Below are 26,808 nucleotides of genomic sequence, written 5' to 3'. Positions count from 1 at the left end.
TGCCGAATATTCCGGATAGTAACTGGAAAAAGAGGAGTAGGGGAGATTGAAGCCGTTCTTTAGATTTCTCGGCTAAATAAATGATTTTAACATTCCGATATGTGCATCATATAAAAATAAATAGACCAACAGAACTGAGAAATATTCTGCTTAGAAAGCAAAGTAAAACTCTTTTTAAGTGTTCATAAACAAATTTCAGACTGAACATCAAAATTAATTATCTCTGCAAAATACCGCAAACGTTACTGCGTAATAAGGAAAAGAAAGGGACTTACTAATCTGGGGTGTTTCTGATTCTAATTTTCAACAGACTGCGTTAAATTTCCGGAACAGAATCAATCTTCGCTTAGGTTGGTTAGATCGCAAAAACTTTTAGTCCTTTTCAATCCAGATTGGACAGTGACAAAAAAAAAGTCTGCTGCTTCAATATTAGAGATTTTGCGGAGAAAGGGGAGAACCTCCCAACCTCCGTACTGTATAATGTATCGGGAAAAAAAAAAAAAAAAAAAAGAAAAGAAATTATTTTTACTATTCGGTTACTTTTATTTAAGCCATTTCAAATATTATTCCTTAGAAAGCTAATCTGTATAAAAACACACCCATTTTTGGAAGTTTACCTATACTTCAGTTACTGCAACTATATTATTATAAATATTCATTCACATGCTCATAATATAAGCATAACGATCATAATAAACATGAACTGACCACATGGAACAAGAATGCAAATTATTAAAATATTGATAGAAATTCAAACGTTTGTAGTATTTGGGTGGGAGGAAAAAAAATACCAAATGTAACGGAATTTTCTACCATTTTCGCAATTCTTTGACCAATAGAACGATGTGCACCCGTCTGTACTAGCGCGCACAATAGGTTATGTTAATGCAAAGAAAGGGGGGAAAAGCAATTTCCGGGAGTATGATTCTCCATCTGACGTTGCATATAAGGAAGAAAAGTTGTTTATTTAGTTTCGGCTTTGGTATGGCGAAAAAATGCGTGTTCATTAAAAAAAAAGGATTTAAAAAAGCACTCAAAGCAAAAAATAAGCACTAAAAACAAAAAAATAAGGTCTTTAAAGAAAAAGTAAGCACCTATAAGGGCCTTTATATTTTATTTTCAAATATAAGGACTTATAAGCATTTGTAAGGACCGCTACGAACCCTGTTTTCAGTATCTTCCCCTCTCTCAGCTATACATGATTATATCTGATTCATACATTTTGATAAATAATGCTACACCTTTAAATTTTCCTAATATATTACTAGCACTGTCTGAAGAAAATGATGAGCAATTTTCCCATTGTAAACTTTTGCTTAGAAAGTATTCATTTATATAATTTAAAAATACCCTCTCTAGTATTATTCGTGCCTTTTAAAATAGAAATCAATGAAGTAATTATCACTCCCTTTTCTTTGCTATAACGTGTCATAATCAAAGGGTACGTTACCATTTCTTCCATTAATACTAAAAGCAAATGATGGATTGTACACTGAATTTACAATACTGGTAACAGTACTTTGTGCAAGCATTGGAATTTTGGTGTAGCTGCAGCTTAATTGTTTTGCTATAGCAAAATCAGAAGCATTGCACTGAAAAGCTGTTTTGAATGGTCCAAAATTAAAATCAGTATATTATGTTCTATAAAAAACCGAACAAAATAGTAGTCGGTTTTTATGGCATTCATCTCATCACCTTTTATGAAGAAATTTGTTAATTCTAGATTCTACAGCACCAATTTCTTTATGCTTTTGAGAAAGCATGTGCTGCTTAGTCCTCTTTTTCGGAATGTGCAACTGAGAAGCTTTTGTTGCATATACTGAAATGTGCATAGTTCATGAAAATTCCAGATGCTTTAATGAATACGAAATTCTGCAGAATATGAATTTTTAAATTTCAGGCTTGATCTTCACTGCAGGGTATTTGGTTACACAGATTGATGGTTGAAGTTTACTGATCTACGACTGGCCAGTCTTTAAAACTAGCAACACACTCTTGTAATCATGGAGGTAGGAAGTAAGATGGAGTTGCCCTAAACACGTTTCTCCCGTACCCTGCTCTGAAGCACCGGTGATCCCTACGTAGTGACCAAAACATTGGGTCATTTACCATTGAGTTCAATGGGATTTGACGTGTTCGGATGTAAATATTTTGTAATTACGTCGTAAATATACATATAAATGTATACATTTTCTTTTTCTACAACACTTCAGAGTCCTAAGTATATGAAAAAAACATATTTTTAAACAACATTTCATTTTGAACGGAATTAAATACTATACTTTTCACAGGACAGTTTTCTCAGAATGGTTTAATTTGAATGAAATATTTTCACAAGTTTTTGTTAATTACATTAGAAAAAAAATTAAGGTAACTCGATTTTATTCGGTTAAGGTACAAAAGTTAAGATCAAAGTTTATTGTATTATTAATATTAAAATTATGCATTATTTCTTTTCTATTTATAGAGCTTCTTCCTAAAATACTTTCTTAAATATGACATGATTTTTTTTGGCTTCTGAGGCATCTTTTAAATCGAAAAATGTAAGTCAATTTATAATTAATGATCTATTCAGTTCATTTTAAATTAGAGAATTATTAGGAATGAGTGAAATACTTTAAATAGTACTTGACTTTCTCTGGACTATACTTATCAGATTTTTTTTTACCCTTCATTTCAACAATACATATTCCAAAACTCTTTATTACGTTCTTAAGTGCGCATCTCATTAGCATTTGCTTTACAATACCTTTTAACAGATTGCTTTCCAATACTATTTCTGTGATATCTGCAGTTTTTCCATAGCTTGTAGTTTTTCAGGAACTTTCATAGAAACTATGGAGAATCCATAATGGTTGAAGTCTATGTATATAGGGGGAGTTTTTTTATGACTACCCAGGATACGTGCTACCATATTAGTGTTTGTGTTGCATGTACATGCATACCTCATATACATATGTACATACCACAGGCGTATAAATATACAGTACAAATTCTAAGATCCGGACATCCAATATACAGAATGATCTAAAATCTGGACCTCAAAGCCACCAAAGAAAAATTTTTTTATGCTTTACGTATGCATATTTGATTCCCCCCCAATAATAAAACGTGGAGAGTCCCTATTCTTAATTTCATTTAGGCACTAAATAAAATACCTCATTATTAGAGGAGCAATCATTTTAGCATAAATTTGTGTGATCAATAATTTGGCTCCATAGCTATATATCTGCTTAACATACATCTCAAACAAAACAATCTACATAAAAACGCTGTAGATTTTAGAATTACTAACTACCAGAGAGGATGAGTTCTTTCCTGGATATTTTCTCAATACAAGAAGAAAACTGTGGAAACCAATGCCATAAGACATTCCTCAGCTGAAAAGAACCAAATTGAGGATAAATTATCAAATAAAGCTGTGCCAAATAAAAAAAGTTACCAAAGTCAACAACAAATACAACTTTTATCCAATCATGTAATTACAACAGTACTTACTTTTTCTAGCACTGTGCAACAAAATGAGCTAATACTGGCTATTTGGATCAGTTTAAACATGAAGAATTTGCTTTAAAAAGAATTTATAGAAACAGTTTCTATACGGCATAAATGCTTGTGCAATACCATCACCATACTGCATTATCAAAAACCACAAATCCTTACTTACTTTATTACAACTACATTTCAGGATTATTAAGCTCGAGTCACAGTTTATAAACCTTAAAATGCATAAAATACAAAAGGTTCAAGTGGGTAAAACTGAAATAACAGATAATTACTCAGCACACTTTTTAACATATCAATATATTAAATGAACTAGTTAAAAAAAATTCTTTTGTAAAATTACAACTTGTTTATTATAAAATTTATTAATTAAAAAATAATTAATCACAAACAAAAGATCTAAAATACTTACGTGAGTCACATCTTCAACTTCAGCAATACGCAACTGCTTTTCAATTCCAAAGTTATGCAAGAAATTACCCCCAAATACAAGAGTGTCTTCTGGAGTATATACTGCATGAATCCAACCTTTAATATAAAAACAATATTTTCTACTTATTTTTTCCATAAAAATATAAAACTAGAATTTATTTTACATAAATTCTTTATTTTACATAAATTCTTCTTGTGTGAATTAATTTATGACGAACATAATTTTTAGAACAAAAATTAAATTTTATCAATAGATGCAAAATTTCAAAAATAAACAAATATTAAGATGAAATTCTATTCTGAACAAAAACAGGCATAAGTTTATATCACACTCAAAACACTTTTTTATTTAATGATACTACAAATTCTTTAAAAAATATACATAATTAATATTACATAAATAAATCTCTTAATGCAAAACTTATACCAATTGAGATAGTAGTAACAATAATGCAAAATACATTACCAGTTTTTTCAAAGAAAGCTCATCTGTTCATAACTATAATAAATTAACAGTCCAATAAATAGTTAAAATGGCACTTTCTGATTATCCACACCCCTAGATTCAACATTCAGTAGAACTGCCAACTGTTTCTGCCGCATTTTTTACTATGCACACAAAACAGCCAGTGCAAGCATGTGTGTAGTATATGTGCTTTATATTCAGCCATTATTTCACTGGACAGCATCTACCAGCTGTAAATATTGGCCATATACCTGTTCATGTGACAAGATTAGAATCATTTCTGCAATTTTCTAAACTTCTGAATTATAAAAATCAAAGAACAAAAAACACAGAAAAGAGAAAGGCATTTGGGATCAAAAATTATTTAAATAGCACTAAGAACGCTCTTATTAATGAATTGTGTCAAAGCAGCAATGTTACTCACAAGGAAGATATTTCAACCTTGAAATATCAATTTTTCTCAAAGAAAATATAGTTTGCTTACCTAAAAATACATAACAGTGAAAAGTTTATCTTCTAATAATCTATGGATAAGGAATTAAAAAAATTGTAAACCATAATGAGGTAATACAGCATGCTAACAAATGAATTTAAGATTTTTAAAACGTAGTTTTGAAAATTTGGGAATTCGCCAAGTTTTTGATTCATGCAATGAACATAAAAAATGATAAATGAAGAGGTAAAAATTGAAAGATGCATATTTTAGCTGTTGATACACAATAATTTAAAATGATAGGATGGCAAAAACTAATCAAAATTTAATCTTTGAAAAATTATGCCAGAATACAAAATATTCTGGAAGTTATGTTTCTTCACCACAGAAAGCCATCTCATACAATAGCCATATTAGCTAGATATGAGTAGTATACATAAGAAATATACTAACTATGAGCAGAATGTAGAGCAGAGCTGAGATACAATAAAAAATGACCATACTAATAATTTGTTTTGCAGTAGCCAGAAGCAGAGAAGTCAGTCGAATTAAAATTTCATAAATACTAGCCCAGCAGTGGTTTAACAGTAAAACAGCTGAACACAAACAATTTGACTGGGTTCAAACCTCACTGAATGGGATGGCTGCAAAGGGGATTCATGTAATAAATTTACTGAGAGTCATGTTATCATCGCCCTTCATAATCGTTACTGGCGATGAAAAATGGTGCCTCTACATGAATGTGAAGCAGTGCAAGGAATGGCTTAGCCCCGGTAAACAAGCAACCCCACGTGCGAAACATGACATTCCACCACGTAAAACGATGCGGTGCGTATGGTGGGACTGGGAAGGAATTCTCCATTTCGAATTGCTTGAAAGGAACCAAACGATCATTGCAGCACTCTATGTGCAACAAATAGAACGACTCAATATGACTATTTAAGAGAAAAGACCTAATCGGTAGCATGGTGTTCCTTTGCTGCACGACAACGCCCACCCTCACATCACCAATATGACCAAGGAAGCCATCCAAACTCATGGTTGGGAAGTGCGGCCACACCCACCATACTTTCCCGATTTGACACCAACGGATTTTCACCTCTTTTGATCTCTTTCAAATGCTATGCGGGAAGTTTCTTTCAATACTGATGCAGAAATGAGAGCTTGGTTGGATGACTTTTTCGAGTCTCAAACAGGTGATTTCTAAAAATGAGGTATTGAAAAACTTGTTAAACATTGGGAAAAAGTTGTAGACAACAAAGGAGAATACATTCTTAATTTACTACTTGAATATGTTTAATGAAAAATAACCTTTTAACAAACATTATTAAAACGGCAGGAATTTAGTTGCCAACCCAATATTTTATTTATATAGATATTTGCTATTTATTGGACAGCCCATGATGACGATCTACATTATTTTATTTATATTTATAATAATATTTTAATAAAATATATTATTAAAATTTTACAAATATCTTATTAAAATGTTTTATTAATCTATAAGTATCTTAAAATAGTTTATTAAAATTATTTATCCTATCTGTACCATGATATATATCATATATCACAGACACTTCTTGCAACAGTTACAGACAATTAATCTAGTACAAATATTGAACGAAAAATAGTCAAGCTATAAAGTAGAAAAGTTATTTTGAATTATTATCAAGAAAATACTATTTATTCATGGCTTTTTTTAGAAGTTCAGCATTTTGAGTCTAAAACCTTAGTGGCTTGGACGGCAAGCTACATTCAGTAATAATCTTTGAGAAATTTTTTTCACAAACAAAACATTAATTTAGGTGACAGCATCTGCTAATTTTTCAGCCAGAACTGTCTGTAGAAATTCTATCACCATTCTTCATAAAACAACCACCAATAAAAGGCTTCAATGAGTAAGTCCTATTGATCTGTCTGCAAAATCATATCCTACTGCGTTTCATATATATATCATAATGATTTCTCATCATATAACAACAAAATACTTGTGGGACAAGATGACTGAACCAGAATGTTATTCATAGCAGACTTCCCTACGACGTCACTCACAGGTGCCTTGACTAAAATGTCATTTAAAAATTGAAAAAGTATCAAATTTCTTCTCTAATCTTTCAAATTTTTCTTGAGTCTCTAACTAACTGCAGAAACTTCATGATTAACATTCTTTAAATCTCTATGAAATTTTTCTTCTATTAAGGGTTCGTTCTCATTCATGGCATTTACAATTTTTCCTTTAACAGAAGAAATACTTTCTTTCTAGAGACCACTTCAGTGTTGGCTTTAATGAAACTCTTGATTACGGAAAGAGAAGTGGTAGTTGTTCCAGCATTCGTTATCTTTTTCATCTCAGCAGCATTTGCTTCCACTGTGTTTTTCATTTTGATGACACTTGTGACAATCATTTGCATAACTTTTAACTGGTCTTCCCTCCTTCTGGTAATAGTATTCAAACTGATGCCAGTTCTCACACCAGTTATGAACAGCTTTGATTTTCTCAATAGATACATATTGAAAATTTTGAGAAATGGTGATGAAACACCACAGCCAGTTAATAAAGACACTTGCATTCACAGCCAATATAGCCATTTTTATTCTTGAAAAGTAGATGCAAACAGAGAAATTAGATACAGTCAAAAGTCGTTAATCCGGGCTCGTCGGGACTTCGGCGATTTCGGATTATCGATTTTTCCGGATTATAGATCATCAGTTTAAATCTCGTAAGATGGCATGCAGAAATTCTAAAATTAAAAATATGAAACCTTAAATTATGAAAAAAAGAACAATTATAATCTAAAGGGTATCAAAATTTACAAAAAAAAAAATTAATTTTTATTTGTTTACTTTATTAAACATTTCTTTCAATGTAAGTTGTTTTAAGTTGCTTCGTTTTATGTGATAATACTTTCTTTTTAATTCTATAAACAGACACAATTTCTTGTTCAGTTACAAAGTTCCGCTGTTCAAGTCCCGTTAATTGTTGTGCCGAGAATACCGACTAACTTGTAAATCAAAATTTTTTCGTTTTCACTAACCTCTCTGTCACATTCTTCATGTCTTTATCCATTTTTTGCAGCAATTCCACTTTTTGTTTGATGGACATCGAAACATACTTTTGTTTTGTACGATCCTTTGGGAGCTCCAGAATCGGAAATTCTATTTGACATAATCGAAAGTTCAAGTTTACTTTTATAAAATTGCTCTTACAGTCTGCAAAAAATAATAAGCCGGATCCAATTCAAAGATTAAGGAACAACGCAATCATCAACATTAACTGAAATAGATAATTATATAATTTTAGATTATACCGTCCAATAATGCATAAAACGCGCACGCGAAAATGTATTCTGCGCTTGCGCACATGCATATGCACAGTAGTAAAAGGTCTTACGCGCACGCGTAAACGCCTATGCGCATGTGTCAATGCGGTGCATGCGCAGAAAGTTTTTAGCTTTGAGGTCCGGATTATAGATCATTCCGGATTATGGGTGTCCAAATTAACGACTTTTGACTGTATAACACTTTTATAATACACAACAGCAGAAACTGCGTAGAATACAAGGTTATATTATGTGAATGTTAGGTCGAGAATAATACACTTTATTCCTATTGGGATAATCAAAATTTGACTTTATAAACTTAAATATCATTATTCTCTGAAAGACCTTTTGCATTAAGTAAATATATATCATTAGGAGAGTTACATAAGAATTTTGTGATACGGAATAATTTTAAAATGATTCAATTCGAAGGGATATTTTTAAGGATGTTAGTATTTATAAAATAAAAATGGGACATAATCAAATTAAATAAGAGACTTAAAGAGTCATTAAAATTTAAAGTTTTAACTTTTATCTTGCACACACAAACACACATTAATATATTACACACACACAAGCACACATTAATGTATACACACATATTTTCAAATATTTTTATATATGAAAATAACATTATAAGAATTGCGAGTTTTAATAAATAAAAATTTTATATTTGTTCCCAGGTGATTGAGACAATTGCACAACTCAAGCTTTGATATGAGTATACTTAATTGACAAATCATGTTGAGTAACTTAAGCACATATTGGTAATATGGAGAAAGGCTAAAAATAGTAAAAAAAAAATTAAAGGTATAAATACAACTAGAAATTTACCAGTTGGGATGAAAAATGTGTCACCAGATTCTAAATGCACTCGGGCACATTTTTCTACAGTATCTCCAAAAAAGACATCACCTTGCTTTCCAGATAGAACCCAATTTTCATATAATGTCAGATTTCGTTCTGTGGGAGGTATTAGCCAAAATACCTTAAAAAAATACAATAATACAAAATAAATCACTAGGTCACAACACAATAAAGATATGACAACAAAAATTAAATTTATATGGAACTAGTGATAAATAAATAAAAAGGGAGTAAATAATTAAATACATTCTCACAAACACTTTACACTTTCTGCATTATGTTCTTTTTATTACCGTATATTTCTCATGGAGGTAAGAAAAGAAGGAGTGGCCAAACCGGCATTACAAGTGAAGCACTGCTCTGAAGTTTCGGTCACAAGATGGTGTTTTTTTTTTTTTTTTTTTTTTTTTTGTTTGTTTGTTTGTTTGTTTATATTCAGAAGGTCGCTTGACAGCGCTCTGATAGTATTTCGACACATGACAGTTCCATAGAAATCGAAAAACGGGACACTTCCACATAAAAGAAACATTCCTAGTATGATGGATAATAGCAATTTGTATAGTTTAGTAACATTTACACAAAAATCACATCTTGGTTATTTTTCGATAACTAACAACAGCAATTTTGATTATGAATTGTTTTTATAAAATTCTAAGCTGTTGAACTACAAAAATATAGATTTTAGCAAAATCTATATTTTTGCTCTAATTAGAAATGAAACGAATAGAGCATTAATTATAAATTGACTTATAGTTTTTGATTTAAAAGATGCCTTAGAAGCTAAAAAATCATGTCATATTTCAGTATTTTAGTAAGAAGCTCTATAAATAGAAAAGAAATAATGCATAATTTTAATAATACAATAAACTTTGATCTTAATTTTTGTAATCCTTAACCAAATCAAATTGAATTACCTTAGATTTGTTTTCTAATGTAATTAACGAAAACTTGTAAAAATATTTCAAATTAAACCACTCTGAGCAAACTGTTCTGTGAAAAGTAAGCATTTAATTTCATTCAGAATGAAATGCTGTTTAAAAATGTATTCTTTTCATATACTTAGGACTCTGAAGTATTGTACAAAAAGAAAATATATACATTTATATGCATATTTAAGACTTAATTACAAAATATTTACATCCGATCGTGCCAAAACCCATTGAACTCAATGGTAAATTACCCAATGTTTTGGTCACCAAAGGAGGGATCGCCAGTGCTTCAAAGCAGGGTATGGAGAAAACGGTTTAGGGCCACTCTATCTAACTTCCTACCTCCATCAGGGTTCGTAGTCACATTTTAGTTAAAAAAAATAAGCACCTATAAGCACTTTTCAAGCACATTTTAAGAGGAAAAAAAGCACCTGTCTAATTACATTATACATAACTGCATAACCTTAATAACCTTAAAAGAAAAATTAGACTTGTAATTTAAAACATGAGAAATGCAATATTTATTAAAAGAATGAGCATTACCTCAACCATGGAAAACAATTAACTTTTTTTTTTTTTTTTTTTTTTTTTTTTTTTTTTTTAATTTAAATGACAGTTCAATTTACAGAATTAGTTTACAATGAGAGAAAAAAAAACTATGCAGAACTAAACTATATTACAAGATTTAATGATGAAATTTCAGTACAAATATAGAAAATAAATAATAAGCTATATTAATTGTATTCGTTGGGCACCTAATAATAAATACAATTTATTTTCCCACTCATATTAATATTTATATAATTTAAATCCAAATTCTGAACATTTTCTAAATTTTCATTGCATAACAGTTTTTCCTTAACATATATTCCAAGCAAAGTAATTTAGGTAAAAAAGAGGCCCATTTCTGAAATCAGAAGACTTGAAATTGCTTCATGCAGTCATCCTTTAATAGTAAACTAACCCGCATACTCGGAAATTGCTGAATATTCCGGATAGTAAGTGGAAAAAGAGGAGTGGGGGAGAATGTTGCCGTTCTTTAGATTTCTCGGCTAAATAAATGATTTTGACATTTCGATATGTGCATCTTATGAAAATAGACCAACAGAGCTGAGAAATATTCTGCTTAGAAAGCACAGTAAAACTCTTTTAAGTGTTCATAAACAAATCTCGGACTGAACATCAAAATTATCTGCAAAATACCGCAAACGTAATTCTTCCACATGTGATATTTCGCAATCAGAATGAACAGCTGCCGGTATTCGGAGAATAAAGAACTAAATAAAGGAAAAGAAAGAGATTTACTAATCTGGGGTGTTTCTGATTCTAATTTTCAACAGACTGCGTTAAATTTCCGGAATAGAATCAATCTCCATTTGTTGAGTAGACCGCAAAAACTTTTATTCCTATTCAATTCAGATTGGACAGTGACCCAAAAAAAAAAGTCTGTTGCTTCAATATTAGAGATTTTGCGGAGAAAGGGTAGAACCTCCCAACCTCCGTACTGTATAATGTATTGGGGGAAAAAAATTATTTTGACTATTCGATTACTTTCCTTTTATTTAAGCCATTCCAAATATTATTCCTTAGAAAGCTAATCTGTCTGTGTAAAAACACACCCATTTTTGGAAGTTTATCTATACTTCAGCAGTTACTGCAACTATATTATTATAAATATTCATGCACATACTCATAATATAAGCATAACGATCATAATAAACACGAATATGAACTGACCATGCCGAACGAGAATGTAAATTATTAAAATCTCGATAGAAACTCAAATGTGTGTAGTATTTGGGTGGGAGGAAAAGAATACTGAATGTACCGGAATTTTCTACTGTTTTCGCAATTCTTTGACCAATAGAACGATGTGCACCTGTCTGTACTCTCGCACGTACCATAGTTTACGTTAATGCAGAGAAAGGGAGGGAAAGCAATTTCCGGGAGTATCATTCACCATCTGACGTTGCATTTTTTTTTTTTTTTTTTATAAGGAAGAAGAGTTGTTTATTTAGTTTCGCTTTTGGTACGGGGAAAAAATGCGTGTTCATTAAAAAAAAGCATTAAAAAAAGCACTCAAAGCAAACAATAAGCACTAAAAACAAAAAAATAAGGGCTTTAAAGAAAAAGTAAGCACCTATAAGGGCCTTTATATTTTATTTTCAAATATAAGGACTTATAAGCACTTGTAAGGACCGCTACGAACCCTGTCCATGATATTTCTGAATATAAGCCTAACTGTGTATAAGACAGGATCTTGTTTTTTCTTTAAAAAATTAAAACCTGTATATAAAGTAAAATGAAGAAAAAATTCTGCAATCCTCATGGCAGATTTTTTTTTTTTTTTTCTCCTAATGGCTAATGAGGGCAAAAATGTTGCCAAGCACCGTAAAACACACAGAATATTTTCCAATCAAATGTTTGTAACTTAAAACACCTAATATCAATAAAATGAAACTGTTGTAAATTAAAGCACCCAATGCCAACGACAATAGCTTTAACTCCAGTAATCTTATCTGAAGTAACCACATTCTTTCAATTTGTAATCTTGTATATGATCTACGATATCTGAGCTAGTCTTATTTTCTATGCTACTTAATTTTATTGTCTGAAATATGAGCTTGAAGAGAAATTCTTATACTATAAATTTCAAACTCTATATTTGCTAAAAATTCTAACAAATGTATGGTTGCTCGGCAGTTCTCCATAAATGAAAAGCAAATTCAAGGATGGAAAAAGCAGAACACAAATTTTGACGACATCAGATTATCATTTTGGCGAAGATGGAACAGACCAGCAATATAAATAATTTTAAAAATAACACATAATTATAAAACAAATAACTCATTTAAATTTTTATTATAAACTTAAGAAATTTAAGGTAACAAAAAATGTTACATTTTCCAGTTTAACACTGGCACCTGGCTAACGGAAAAGTGCCAATATATTTTCCGACATCAGCAGATCCACATGTAAGCCGACCCTCATAATTTAACTTTAGGACAAGTTCAAAAAATTCTTGGATTACATACACAAAAATATACGGTACATGCTATAATGATATGCATATTTTGAAGTTTTTTTTTTTTTTTTCTAATGGCAGATTGTGAACAGTTACAGTGTAACCCAGTCCATTAAATTATATAAGACCAGATGGGGAGGTCTCTTTATTACGAAGGCACTTAATAGGTGGGCCACCATCACCTCCTATGAAAAAGGATGGACAGTTCCAACCATGCCTTCTCCGGGATTTGAACCCAGGCCCTTTGGTATCACAGTCAGGCTTCCCTAACCGCGATACCGCCTGGGCGGCGCATATTTTGAAGTTTAATAAGACATAAATTTTAAAATCTGTATTAAAAAAAAAAAAAAAAAAGACTTAAATCTCATAAAACAAAAAATGAACTAATAGAAAAGTAATTTATCCTACAGTTAAATGTGGAAAAGATACAGTCAAAAGTCGTTAATCCGGACTCGTCGGGACTTCGGCGATTACGGATTATATATCATCAGTTTAAATCTCGTAAGATGGCATGCAGAAATTCTAAAATTAAAAATATGAAACCGTAATTTATGAAATAAAGAACAGTTATGATCTAAAGGGTATCAAAATTTACAAAAAAAAAAAAAAAAAAAAAAAGCTTAATATTTATTTGTTTACTTTATTAAACATTTCTTTCAACGTACGTTGTTTAAGTTGCTTCATTTTATGTGATAATACTTTCTCTTTAATTCTATAAACAGACATAATTTCTTGTTCAGTTACAAAGTTCCGCTGTTCAAGTCCCGGAATTGCTGTGCCGAGAATACCGACTAACTTGTCAATTGAAATGTTTTCGTTTTCCCTAACCTCTCTGTCACCTTCTTCATGTCTTTATCCATTTTTTGCAGCAATTGCACTTTTTGTTTGATGGACATCGAAACATACTTTCTTTTTGTAGATCCTTTGGGAGCTCCAGCATCGGAAATTCTATTTGACATAATCGAAAGTTCAAGCTTACTTTTATAAAATTGCTCTTACAGTCTGCAAAAAATCATAAACCGGATCCAATTCGAAGATTAAGGAACAACGCAATCATCAACATTAACTGAAATAGATAATTAGATAATTTTAGCTTATACCGTCCGTTATACATAAAACGCGCACGCGAAAACGTATTCTGCACTTGCGCACACGCATATGCGCAGTCGTAAAGGTCTTACGCGCACACGTAAACGCATATGCGCATGTGTCAATGCGGCGCATGCGCAGAAAGTTTTTAGCTTTGAGGTCAGGATTATGGGTGTCTGAATTAACGACTTTTGACTGTATTAAATTAGTCTCATAAAATGCTGGCTTTCATATATTACCTAGATATTTGTGTAAAACATACACAAAGAAAAATAGCATTTCCATATAAAAAAAACCCTCCAATTATTGCCAATATTGACATTTCAGATGATATACAACAAGGAACATATATTAGATTCTGTGGCATTCTGGAGGAAACGATCATGATCGAATACTAATGTTTGGCACAGAAGAAAATTTGAGAATATTGGAATAGAATCACCAATGGTGTATTGATGGCTTGTTTAGAGTTTCACCTGCACTATGCATGTTACATGAATTAATAGCAAAGTGTTACACATTCCAAGTCTATATATTGTTAAGAACTGAAGCAACATATGTTTGCATATTTCAAAAAACTGTTACAGTTGAATGAAACTTTGCATTTAATGAGTGCACTAATTGATTACAAGAACGTAATTTAAAATACAGTATTAGAAGTTTTTATTAACACCGAAATTTAGCTTTTTTGTTTCATTTTCGAAAGCTTTTATGCAACAAAAAAAAAAAAAAAAAAAGTGCAATAATTGAATCTGGTGGAATTTCATATAAATAATGAAAATGCACACATCCATATAAAAATGTTGTTAGTGTTGAGTTTTGTGCTGGAAAATGATGTTATAGAAGTATATGAGAACTGCCCAGATGAACTGTTATTAATTACTGGGAAGGATAATAAGACGCAGTTACTGAGCATAACCATGATTTGTTATATGTACAATGGAATGCCCTTCAGTTGCTGCCAATGGTCTTCCAGCAAACTGTCAACTACTACCATCCATCTACAAGCTCAAACACTTCCAGAAAGAGCACAGTATGATGGAAATTCGCCTCGCTGCAGGCATTTGGAACTCAGATGCATTCAAAAGTAAATATGTAAAATGCAATCGATGCCTAAAAACATTAGTGGAAAATTATGCAAACATGGAACAATATGGACTTCATGGTATTCAATCTGGAAATTCAGCTTTGTGTAATGACATATTAATATATATTGCATATCTAGTTCTTAAAATATATTTTTAATAATTATTCAGAATTTGAATATGAAATGTTTTATTGAGCTCTTTTAGATAAAAACTATATATTTAGTCTTGTCATATTCCTTCAGGACTATTTTGCAGTTACTTAGGCTAGTGCTATTTTGACAGGATACCACGTAAAAGCTATTTTTATTCTCATGTATTCTTATATGATAATTTTTTACTTCAAAAAGATATTTTGTTAGAGCTATTTAATCCTAAGCTGTTTTGTTGCATCTCTTTATAACTTGGGCTATTTCGATGGGATACTCTTTTCAAGATATTCACTCACATATCGTTTATTTGTGAAGAATTTAATCAAATTGCAGGAGACAAACTAGGGGAATGACTTCATTTTACTTGTTAACCTCTTATCTGCTTGTTTACATTCTGGTCAATAATATGTTAAATTTTATGTAACATTACACTCCCCCCCCAAAAAAGTGATTAAATTGAAGCTGTTACCTCAGCAAATATGTTTAGTAATAAAATTTATTTCCTTGTTTACATTTTGACTATATTACATACTTAAGTATAACTTCAATTACAAATGCACATCTCATCTCTCATCAGTCCTACCTGAAGGGGACAAAGGAGAAACACGTTCTTCGAGTACTGGATAGGAATTATAGTTAACTGCAAATCTTGACATGCACCTTCCACAAATTCGAGCAGTAGTTTATTTATTTTTTTAAATGATGTTAAGTATCCTCCACCCCCCCCCCAAAAAACTTTTGCATTAAAATACAGTCCTTAATATTATTCTCAAATCAACTAAGCCTAATATGGTATGCTGAATCATTATCAACCTTTGGTGTGCTTCCTCATGGTTTGAGAATTTCAATGTACAGTAGTGAAGGTGCAGTAAAAAAGTATAAAGCAACTGCAACAGTTTTTTTTTTTTTTTTTTAAATCTTCGGCATCAACTTCATCGATTTTAACACAAGCCTCTCTACTTACCACAAAAAAGGGAGGGAATTCCCTACATATATGGCTATCAGTTCCTAGTTTTTGAAATATTAAATAGAGGATTCACTACATATACTATTTCATTCAGATCATTCCACAGATTACTGTATACAGGGTTAGTAGCCAGATTTAAGTTTAAAAAAAATAAGCACCTATAAGCACTTTTCAAGTACATTTTAAGAAAAAAAAATAAGCACCTGTAGACACAATTGCAGAACTTTAAAAAAAAATTAGACTTGTAATTTAAAATACGACAGATACTGTATTTAATAAGAGAGAATGAGCATTACTCAACCACAGAAAACAATTACAATTATCTTTTAAATTTTAAATAACAGTTCAATTTACAGAACTAGTTTACAATGAGAGGGAAAAAAAACTATGCAAAACTAAACTAGATTACAAAATTAATGATAAAATTTCAGTTAAAAATGCAGAAAATAAATTATAATAAACTATATTTATTATATTCATACAAAATACTTTACAGCATAAAACCAGAAATAAGAAAAAACATATATGCTTATTAATTAGTAATAATACTTTTATTTTTGACTTTTATCTCTTTTCATTATTAATGCCTGAATCTAGTTCTCTCAACAGAGTTTGTTTTTCACAAATAGTTTTTAACATTTCAACCGATTTATTTAAAAGATTAAAGTCTTGTCACTTCAGTTTTTTCAGAAAGTTCATTTGCTTTATTTTCACGCACTTCTCTTTCCTTTAGGAGAAATCAATTCATCTGTTGATTCTGCTTTCCTTTTTTTATCTTGAATAATTTCACTGTTCAAAGCACTGTTCAAAATATGCAAGCTGCAACTACCAATAGATATACTAATTCAGAAGTCAAACAACAAAAATCAGCGTTATATTTTCAAAATTATATTCATTATATTAGTGCAAAATTTTGAAAATATAACGCTGATTTCAGTTGTTTGACTTCTGAATTAGTATTTGTTCGGTGGGTTATTGTGTCTTAATTACCAATAGATATACATTCAATGCCATATCCCTTTTTTAATTCATTTTGGTGGGTTTCATAAAATATCCAATTTACAGTTGGCCCATCGACACTAATTTATAGTAGTTTTTTATATCTCGTTTTTTAACTGCCATTTGAAAACTTTCAAAAATATTAGCTGCTGTTGCATGTCCTATGAAAACATGTCAAAAATCGAGTTACAACTTTATTTTGGTCAGACTGCCACTATCTGATATGTAAATCTAATTGCTTTTCTTTATTTGTTATATTCAAAGTGTTTTGGCCCCCAGAGTCCTCTGCCTGTCTATGTGTGTGTGTGTGTGTGTGTGTGATTATGGCAAAGCCTCGAGGGCTATCTGCCTAAGGGAAGGGATGCCTTCGTGGAGGACTTTCTAAGGGAAACTGGCTTGTATACACGTTACACATGGGGAAAACCACGAAAACGCCCATGCAGCCAGCCCGTTCGTGGGATTCGAACCTCGGACCGAACTACCAGTGTTCAGCGACTTTACCACTCGGCCGCTGGTGGGCCTGCCTGTCTATGAGATATTATTTCGCAATGCACAGATTGTATGCGCAGCTCGTATTTTGTTCTTGCATTCTTGCAAACGCTAATTGTAACTTTCTCACTTTACTTTTTGCTGTGTTGTATTCTAGAGTTGAAACTGCTGAATAAAGGTTAAACTACAGTCACTCGCATTGATGTATTCTTATGTTTATTAATTTAAATTTAAGATACCGCTACGCTACATTAATTTGGTCATCATACGCCGTAGCTTCAAAAAAAACCGCGCTTGTGAAAAAGAATTCTACATCTTGATGAAGTTGTTAAAGAATGCACTTTTGATTTAGAATTCTCAAGAGTTACGCAATGGATACAGTGTTCGAGGTGAGTGAAAACGTTAACGCATTCTAATTGCATTTGACATTACTTTATTGTAATTAAAATATTAGTAAAATTAAGAATTTAGAATATTTTCAAAATATCAGATACAGGGGGGAAAAAAACGAAAAAGAGTTTTGAAAACATATTTAACGAAATTCATCGAGAAAATAGATTATGATATGATAACTTAGATAATGCTGAAGCTGAATTAATCTTAGAAAATGTAAAATCTTTAAGGAAGATTTCAAATCTCTATTTAGCGAAATTTATACAAATTGTGATGATGATAAAATAGACACTTTCGTTGAGGAAGAACAGTTAATTTTAGAGAAAACTGAGGAGGTTCACTTAAAAATTATTCGTAAGTTAAAGATCGACAAGGTGCTAAACGCAAATGGAGACAAACCTGTCGTACCTGAATCAATTTTTGAAAGTTTAAAGTTACCAAAATTATCTTTACCCACATTTAGCGGAAATTTAACAGAATGGATAATATTTAAAGATTTATTTAATGCTAGTGTTTGCAACAATCCAAATCTTTCTGGACCTCAAAAATTACAATATTTAAAGAGTTCTTTGAAAAATGATGCTAACTGCATTATTCAGTCAATCCCCATAGCTGATCAAATTTCAGTATTGCTTGGAATTTACTAGATGAGAGATTTTCTAATAAAAGAGAACAGATATTTACTTTTATTAAAAGAATTCTTAACGTTTCACAAATACAAACGGAATCTGCATCCTCGATAGTAAATTTAGCAGATAATGTAAACGAAATAGCTCGTTCATTGGAAATATTAGATCAAAGGATAGATAATTTTAGTGATACTCTGTTGATGTATATTATTTTGCAAAAACTTGACGTTTCGACAAAGTTTGGTGGGAGCGTTAATTAAAAAAAGACAAAATACCAAAGTTGAATGACTTGATAGAATTTTTGTAGAATTACGCTAGAACGTTACATACATTAATTAATAAAACGGATAAATCAGATAAACCAATGTATAACAGAGTTACTTCTCTAATTACTAATTCTACTTGCTTATTTTGTAAAGAAGATAATTTTTTTACACAAGTGTTCTAATTTCTTAAACTTGCCAATGCAAAAAATGAATAGAGTTTGTTAAGACTAATAAACTTTGTTTTAATTTTTTGTCTAATGTCTATAAAGTTAAAATGTGTAAGAGTGCAAATACTTGTAAACATTGTTTTAAGCATCATCATAGCATTTTGCATTTCGAAAATAATTTCAGACCAAAAAATGCATCTAGATTCCCTTCACCAGAAGCACAAGCATTTGTTCCGAAATTACAAATTAAAACAGAAAACGACTTGAGTGAGGTTTCTCCAACTGTTTGTGCAAACAACCAAACAACTATGAAAATCACCATTTTGCAGCTCTTGCTAATGGTAAACATAGTCATGTACTTTTGTTAGTTATGCTTTAATTAAAGTTCAAAACTCAAAAAATGAATTCATAAATTGTAGATGTTTACTAGATTCAGGTAGTGAAAAATCCTTCATTCATCGAAAAACAGCTATCAATTTAGGATTCAGCATATAGGATTCAAAAATATTAGTGTCATGCTTAGGTACTTTCAATACAACTACTACTGGAGAAGTTGACTTGTTGTTTACACCTCATTTTAATACTACTTACAGAATTTCAACATCTGCTTACATAATAGACAAAATTACAGGAAACATTCCAAGTGTAACATTACCTTTGAATTTATATGAAAGCTTCCAAGATTTAACTTTAGCAGATCCTACATTTCATGAATCGGAAGAAATTGATATTTTGCTAGGAGTTAACGTATTCCTTACTTTAATCAATGGAGAAGTAATTAAAAGGGGCAAAAATCTTCCATTTGCATTTTGTTCTAAGTTAGGATGGGTAATTGCTGAACTACACACTCTGAATTCCCAAACCGTAAGTAGGTTTTAGTCAATGCGCTGAACGTAAACACGGAGGAATTAGTTAAATCATTTTGGGATTTGCAACAAATTCCCACATCGAAACCTTTAACTAAAGAGGAAAGATTGTGTAAAAACCCTTTCATTGAAAATCACGTCTGTAGTGAAAATGGTCGTTACTCAGTAAAATTGCCATTCAAGACTAAAAGAAATGAGTTAGGTAACTCCAGATCATCAGCCTTGTGCAACTTTCTTAGTATGGAACAAAAACTAATAAAAACTCCTGAAGTATATCAACAATATAAAGGCTCCATGTCCTAATATTTATCACTTGGACACATGGAAGAATTATCCGATGATAATCTAGATAAAGTAAATTTTCATTATTATATACCTCATCATCACGTGCTAAAAGAATCAAGTCTTACCACAAAACTATGCGTTGTTTTCAATGCTAGTGCCAAAACTACATCAGGGATATCGCTTAATGACACACTAATGAATGGTCTCAGTACAAGATGACTTATTTACTATTCTTTTGAGGTTTAGGTGCTATCCCATAGCTATTACTAGCGAGTTATTGAAAATGTATCGACAAGTTCAAATTCATGATGAAGATCGCGATTACCAAAAAATATTTTGGAGAGATGATCCATCGAAGCCGATTAAAACTTACAGGTTGTGCACAGTTACGTACGGCACTACTTCCGCTTCATACCTGGCTACTCGCGTACTCAAACAACTAACAATTGACGAAGGAGCTAAATTCCCAAAGGCAGCTGAAATAATATTACACAATTGCTATATTGATGATGTCCTATTTGGTTCAGACACAGTAGAAGACACAGTAGAGTTAATTTCACAACTAAGTGAACTTTTACAAAAAGGTGGCTTTCAATTGCATAAATGGTGTACAAATGATCGCTCGATTTTGGAAACTGCTTTGAGTGCTCGAAACTCAAATTCTTCATGTACAGTAGTTGATACTAAATCAATAAAATTATTGGGTTTGGAGTGGTATCCAACGCAAGACGAGTTTACTTGTCACTTTGAAAATCTCGAAAACAGAGAGCATTCTATTAAAAGAATAATTTTATCTTCTATTTCGAAAATCTTTGATCCACTTGGTTGGTTAGCACCTTTTATAATTGAAGCAAAAATCTTGCTTCAAGATATGTGGAAATTACAAATCTCATGGGATGATCCCTTACCAGATGAAATCAATCAATGATGGAAAATCTATTGTGAAAACATCGCAAATCTTGAATGCATTCATATTCCTAGGAGAGTATTATTGCCCAAATCTACAAATGTAGAACTTCATTGTTTCTGTGACGCATCAGAGAAAGCTTACGCCGCAGTGATTTATTTAAAGTCTTCAAATCATTCTTCAGTTTCGGTGCAGCTACTAACATCAAAAACTCATGTAGCTCCCCTGAAAGTAATCTCTATTCCTCGTTTAAAACTCTGCTCTACAGTTCTATTAGTGCATTTGGTTCAAGCTGTGCAGAATTCATTACAAATTCATGTTGACAGTATTTACGCATGGAGTGATTCAATGATAGTTTTGTCCTGGATACAATCAGAACCCACACACTGGCAAACCTTTGTAACCAACCGCGTTTCAGAAATTCAATCAGTCTTACCATCATCGCATTGGAATCACATAAAAGGAAAGGAGAATCCAGCTGATTGCTCATCAAGAGGTCTTTTGCCTTCAGAGCATTCTACTCATGACTTGTGGTGGACAGGTCCTCAGTGGCTTAATTCAAATAACATTCCGTTCTCTATCAACTTACCATTTTCAGAAGAGTCTTTAAAGGAACAACGGAAAAATATTTCTTGTTCAATTGGAATAGTCGCTTTGCAAATTCCAGTCCTTAATGAAATTTCATCATTCTTGAAACTTAAAAGAATCATCCCATGGTGTTTTCGGTTTGCGAATAATTCAGCTAAATCTACCGCAACAAGGATTAAGGGTTACCTTAAAACCGAAGAATTGCAATACGCTAGAAATGCAATTGTTAGAGTAGTTCAAATGGATGAGTTTTTTAATGAATATAATCTTCTGAAGAAGAACCAACCATTAAACTCAAATAGTAAGATCCTTTTTTTTGAACCCCTTTATCGATAGGAATGGAGATTGTTTATTTCTCGAGTTACAGCTCTGGATTGCACTCACAGACGCGGAGCGGCGTAAATGAGACACTTTACTGCTTGTTATATTGTAGCGCACGGCACCGCAACCATGAAGTTTAGTCGTAGCGCAAGTGGTTAAGACAATCCAACATCGTGCAGGACAGAAAATATCATATGTTGTTTGTTGCCCACGAAACACCACATAACCCAGATTATAGTGAATCATTTTTTATGAATCCCATCTTCATGCTGGCCCCTACTATTGCTATCAGTGATTTTAAGAGAATATTGGATAATCCACGCTAGGTCAATAGTAAGATAACAGATTTTCAAATGTGTGAAATGTCATCCTGTACGAGCTAAAACATCTACCCAGATAACGTCTGACTTACCATCGTCTACAGTCGTTTCGTCAAAGGTTTTCTCCAAGGTTGGAATTGACTACACCGGGCCCTTTCAAGCAAAACCCAGGCAAGGTCAAGGAGTAAAATCAATGAAATGCTACATTTGTATATTTGTGTGTTTCACTACAAGAACTATACATATTGAATTAATAGGTAATCTAACATCAGAATCATTTATTGCCACTTTGAAGCGCTTTGTATCTCGAAGAGGAAAACCAATGGAAGTGTTTCCTAGCTCAGATAATATTGCGCGTATTGTGAAGCTCAAAACTGATAATGGAGTTTTCAAAAGACCAATTCACAAAATTAGTGTTTTGCCTATCAGTGCTTAAGTTTCCCCCCTTTCTAAAGCATTATAACGTTGCACTTTAAAAGCTTTAAATATAATTAAGTTCCTGAATTGTATCAAGGCTTCTGTGCATCTGTTTTGAGAATAATTGTGTATCATTTTATAATTTCATATTATGTTTTCCTGTGAATATTTTGATGGCACATTTTTCCATAATTTAATATTGTTATGATTATTTCATTTTGTAAAAGCCATTTAGATTTGAAACGATGTTTCAACGACGGTGCAGAATGTTTCGGCTACCAGAGTCCTCTGCCTGTCTGTGAGATATTATTTCGCAATGCGCAGATCGTATGTGCAGCTCGCATTTTGTTCTTGCATTCTTGCAAACAGTAATTGTAACTTTCTCATTTTACTTTTTGCTGTGTTATGTTGCTGACTGCTGAATAAAGGTTAAACTATAATCCACTCACATTAATGTATTCTTATGTTTATTAATTTAAATTTAAAATATTGCAACACTATACAAAGTCTCGTCAAATAACCAGGTAAAGTGGGATAGCTCCTTAAATTTGTCTTACATGAGATTCTGAAAATAAGTTATCCAAATTAATCCAAAATAGCAGAGATAAGCAAGTTTTCTCTCATTACAAGAAAAGCACCTTGCTATAACACTGTCAGGGAACATGCTGGTAAAAAGTTTGATCATATCTCTGCTAGATCTATAAGAGTAATGACTTGTCACCACTTTCAAACACCACAAAATTTTAAGGCTCAAAACATCTTTTGAAGCTCCTACAGCATAATCTAGACTATCTGAATTTTGTGAAGTACAAATAACATTTGGAGAACTGAAAGGTGCAGCACTAACAGGAGGATTTGATTTGGTGAAAAAGCTTGTTATTCAGCTGTATTTTTCCCTTTCAGAAATGTTTTATGCTTGGCACCTAAAAATAAATAGAATTTATTGTACATTTATTTATTTTTCCACTCATATTAATATTTAAATAATTTCACTTAAACCAAAATTCTGAACACTTTTGAAATTTTCATTATATAATAGTTTTCCCTTAACAGATATTACAAAGTAATTGAAGTAAAAATAAGTAAAAAGAGGAAAATTTCTGAAATCGGAAAGACAGGAAATTGCTTCATGCAGTTATTCTTTCTTTATACAATAAAAGTTTAACTAACCGGCATACTTGGAAATTGCCGAATATCTGAAAATTCCGGATAGTCTAGCGTAACTGAAAAATGAGGGGGGAGGAGGGAGACTGTAGCAGTTTTTTAGATTTTTTGGTTAATTTTTTTAACATTTTGATATATGCATTAAATAAACCTTTTAAGAATATCTCTATTTTTCGTAGCATCGCAATACTTAGAATAGAAAATATCATTAAGATCTTAATTTAACATTCAGCAGATACAAATATTGCTCGATTTAAAAAAATAATAATAAATCTGTAGCCCAATTATCACTGCAAACATATTGTAAAAATATAAACATATAAAAATAGCCTGACTGAACTGAAAAATATTCAGCTTAGCAAGTGCAGTAAAACTCTTTTAAATGCTCATAAACAAATCTCAGATTGAATACCAAAATTAATTATCTCTGCAAAGTATCACAAACGTGCGCCTTAATTCTTCCGCGTGTGCTATTACGCGATCGGAATCATATAGATTGTAAAATTAGATTTACATATAAAAATAGTCCACGGAATTCAAAAATATTTCGCTCAACAAGCACAGTAAAACTCTTTTAAGTGCTCATAAACAAATCTCAGATTAAATATAAAAATGTTACCTTAGTAAAATATCGCAAACGTTATTGCATTACATGTGTGCCTTAATTTTTACGCACATGATATGATATTACACAATCGAAATCAACAGTTGCCGGTATTTGGAGAATGAATAACTAAATAAAAAAAAAAGAAAGAAAGACTTACAAATCTGGAGCGTTTCTCATTCTAATTTTGAGCAGCCTATTCAATTTTTGGAATAGAATCAGTCTTTTCTTGGGTTGGCAGATCGCAGAACTTTTAGTTCTATTCAATCCGGATTAGAAAGTGACAAAAAAAGGGGGGTCCATTGCTTGCTTTGCTGTGAACTGTAACTATTCCAATATTCGAGATTTTTCGGAGAAAGGGAAGGATCCGGAATCTTAGGATGACCCCCTCCGGCTTCCGTATTGTATAATGCTTTAGCAGGAAATTGCAATGTAAGGCCAGAACTCCCAACTTCAAAAATACGCATGAAATACAGAAATAATAGGAAGGCAGGATATATAAGAATAGTACAAAAAAAGCTTTTAGAAAGCAGAAAATGAAAATTTATAAAATTAATAAATCAGCAGTCCATGGCAGATTTCAATTTCACACATCAGAATTAATAATAATTAAATAGAAAAGAATGTTTACTTACAATCCATGTGTCACTTAAGTGTCACAGGTGACTTTACACAAGACATAAAGCAGACTCTCCGATGTTGATTTCAGTTTTACACTGTGAACACAACATGGCCTTGCGATTATTTTCACTTTGTTTAAGCCATTCAGAATATTTTTCCTTAGAAAGCCAATCTGTGTTAAACACACTTACCTATTTTTGAAGTTTATCTATACTTCAGCAATTACTGAACATATATTATTATATTATAAATTCAAATAAAATTATTCATACATATATCATAATCAACCATAATAATCGTGAATATGAACTGACCCCGCCCATGCAAATTATTAAACTCTTGATAGGAATTCAAACGTATATAGTCTGTGGGTGGGAGGAAAAGAATGTGGAATGTAACAGAATTTTCTACCCCTTTCACAATTCTTTTAACAATAGAACAACGTGCACCTATCTGTACTCATACGAATCAAAGGTTACGTCAATGTCTCACAGAGAAAAGCTATTTTCAGGAGTATGATTCACCATCTGATGCTCCAGAAAAGGGAGAAAAGTTGTTTATTCAGTTTCGGCTTTGATATTGGGGGGGGGACGCATACATTAAAAAAAGGACTAAAAACAAAAAATAAGTGATTTAGAGAAAAAGTAAGCATATATAATAAGGCTTTCAAATATAAGGACACTTATAAGCACTCGTAAGGTAATAAGCTTATAAGCACCCATAAGCTTATAAACACTCGTAAGGTAATAAGCTTATAAGCACTTGTAAGGAGTGCTAGGCACCCTGTGTATAGCTCTCTATCAAAGGAGAAAATTCAATAACACAATAATAATTTCTATTCTGCATTATTTTCACAAAAATTACACGTTATTCAATAACATAAAAAATTAATACAATTTTGATTAGTTAAATCCCAAAATTAAATTTAAAATAAATTATAAATGGCAGAACAACAGTAATAAATTTTAAAATGATTTACAGTAGCTAGGTTTTTATTTTAAAAAAATAATAAAGTTTACCTTTTTTCCACGGAGAATATGGTACCACACAGACGTACCTCCAAAATCAATATGGAAGTCAGTGTAACAGCCCTTCACACTCATTAAACAGTACCTAAATTTACAATTTTATGTGATCAGTCTAAAATTTTATGGACAGAAACGGAAAAATTTATTACTTATGCAATTAAAGCAATTAAATAAAATTATTCTTTCCAAGTGAAAGTTTTTAAAGTTATACAGTCAAAAGTCTTTAATCCGGACTCATCGGGACTTCGGCGATTCCGAATTATCGATTTTTCCGGATTCAAAGTTCGTAGCCACAGTTTAGTTAAAAAAATAAGCACCTATAAGCACTTTTCAAGCACATTTTAAGGAAAAAATAAGCACCTGTCTAATTACATTATATACAACTGCATAACCTTAAAAATTAGACTTGTAATTTAAAATATGAGCAATGCAATATTTATTAAGAGAATGAGCATTGAAATTTCAGTTCAAAATA

General features: G+C 31.5%; 1 protein-coding gene across 3 annotated transcripts in view; it reads right to left on the bottom strand.

The window, feature by feature from the left end:
* Positions 1-26,808, bottom strand: part of Kdm2 (Lysine demethylase 2) — a 174,673-nt gene that overhangs the window by 43,393 nt on the left and 104,472 nt on the right. For all 3 annotated transcript variants that reach the window (XM_085820405.1, XM_035369126.2, XM_035369127.2), the window contains exons 7-9: positions 26,325-26,418; positions 8,990-9,143; positions 3,917-4,032 (exon numbers count right to left, since the gene is read on the bottom strand). In XM_085820405.1, the coding sequence (XP_085676531.1) occupies positions 3,917-4,032; positions 8,990-9,143; positions 26,325-26,418 (364 nt within the window). The remainder of the gene's footprint in view (positions 1-3,916; positions 4,033-8,989; positions 9,144-26,324; positions 26,419-26,808) is intronic.

Source organism: Stegodyphus dumicola, chromosome 7 (assembly GCF_044657685.1).
Source record: "Stegodyphus dumicola isolate Sdum_Otavi_A_Nest chromosome 7, ASM4465768v1".
Lineage (NCBI taxonomy): Eukaryota > Metazoa > Arthropoda > Arachnida > Araneae > Eresidae > Stegodyphus > Stegodyphus dumicola.
This window is presented reverse-complemented; position numbering and strand designations above follow the sequence as displayed.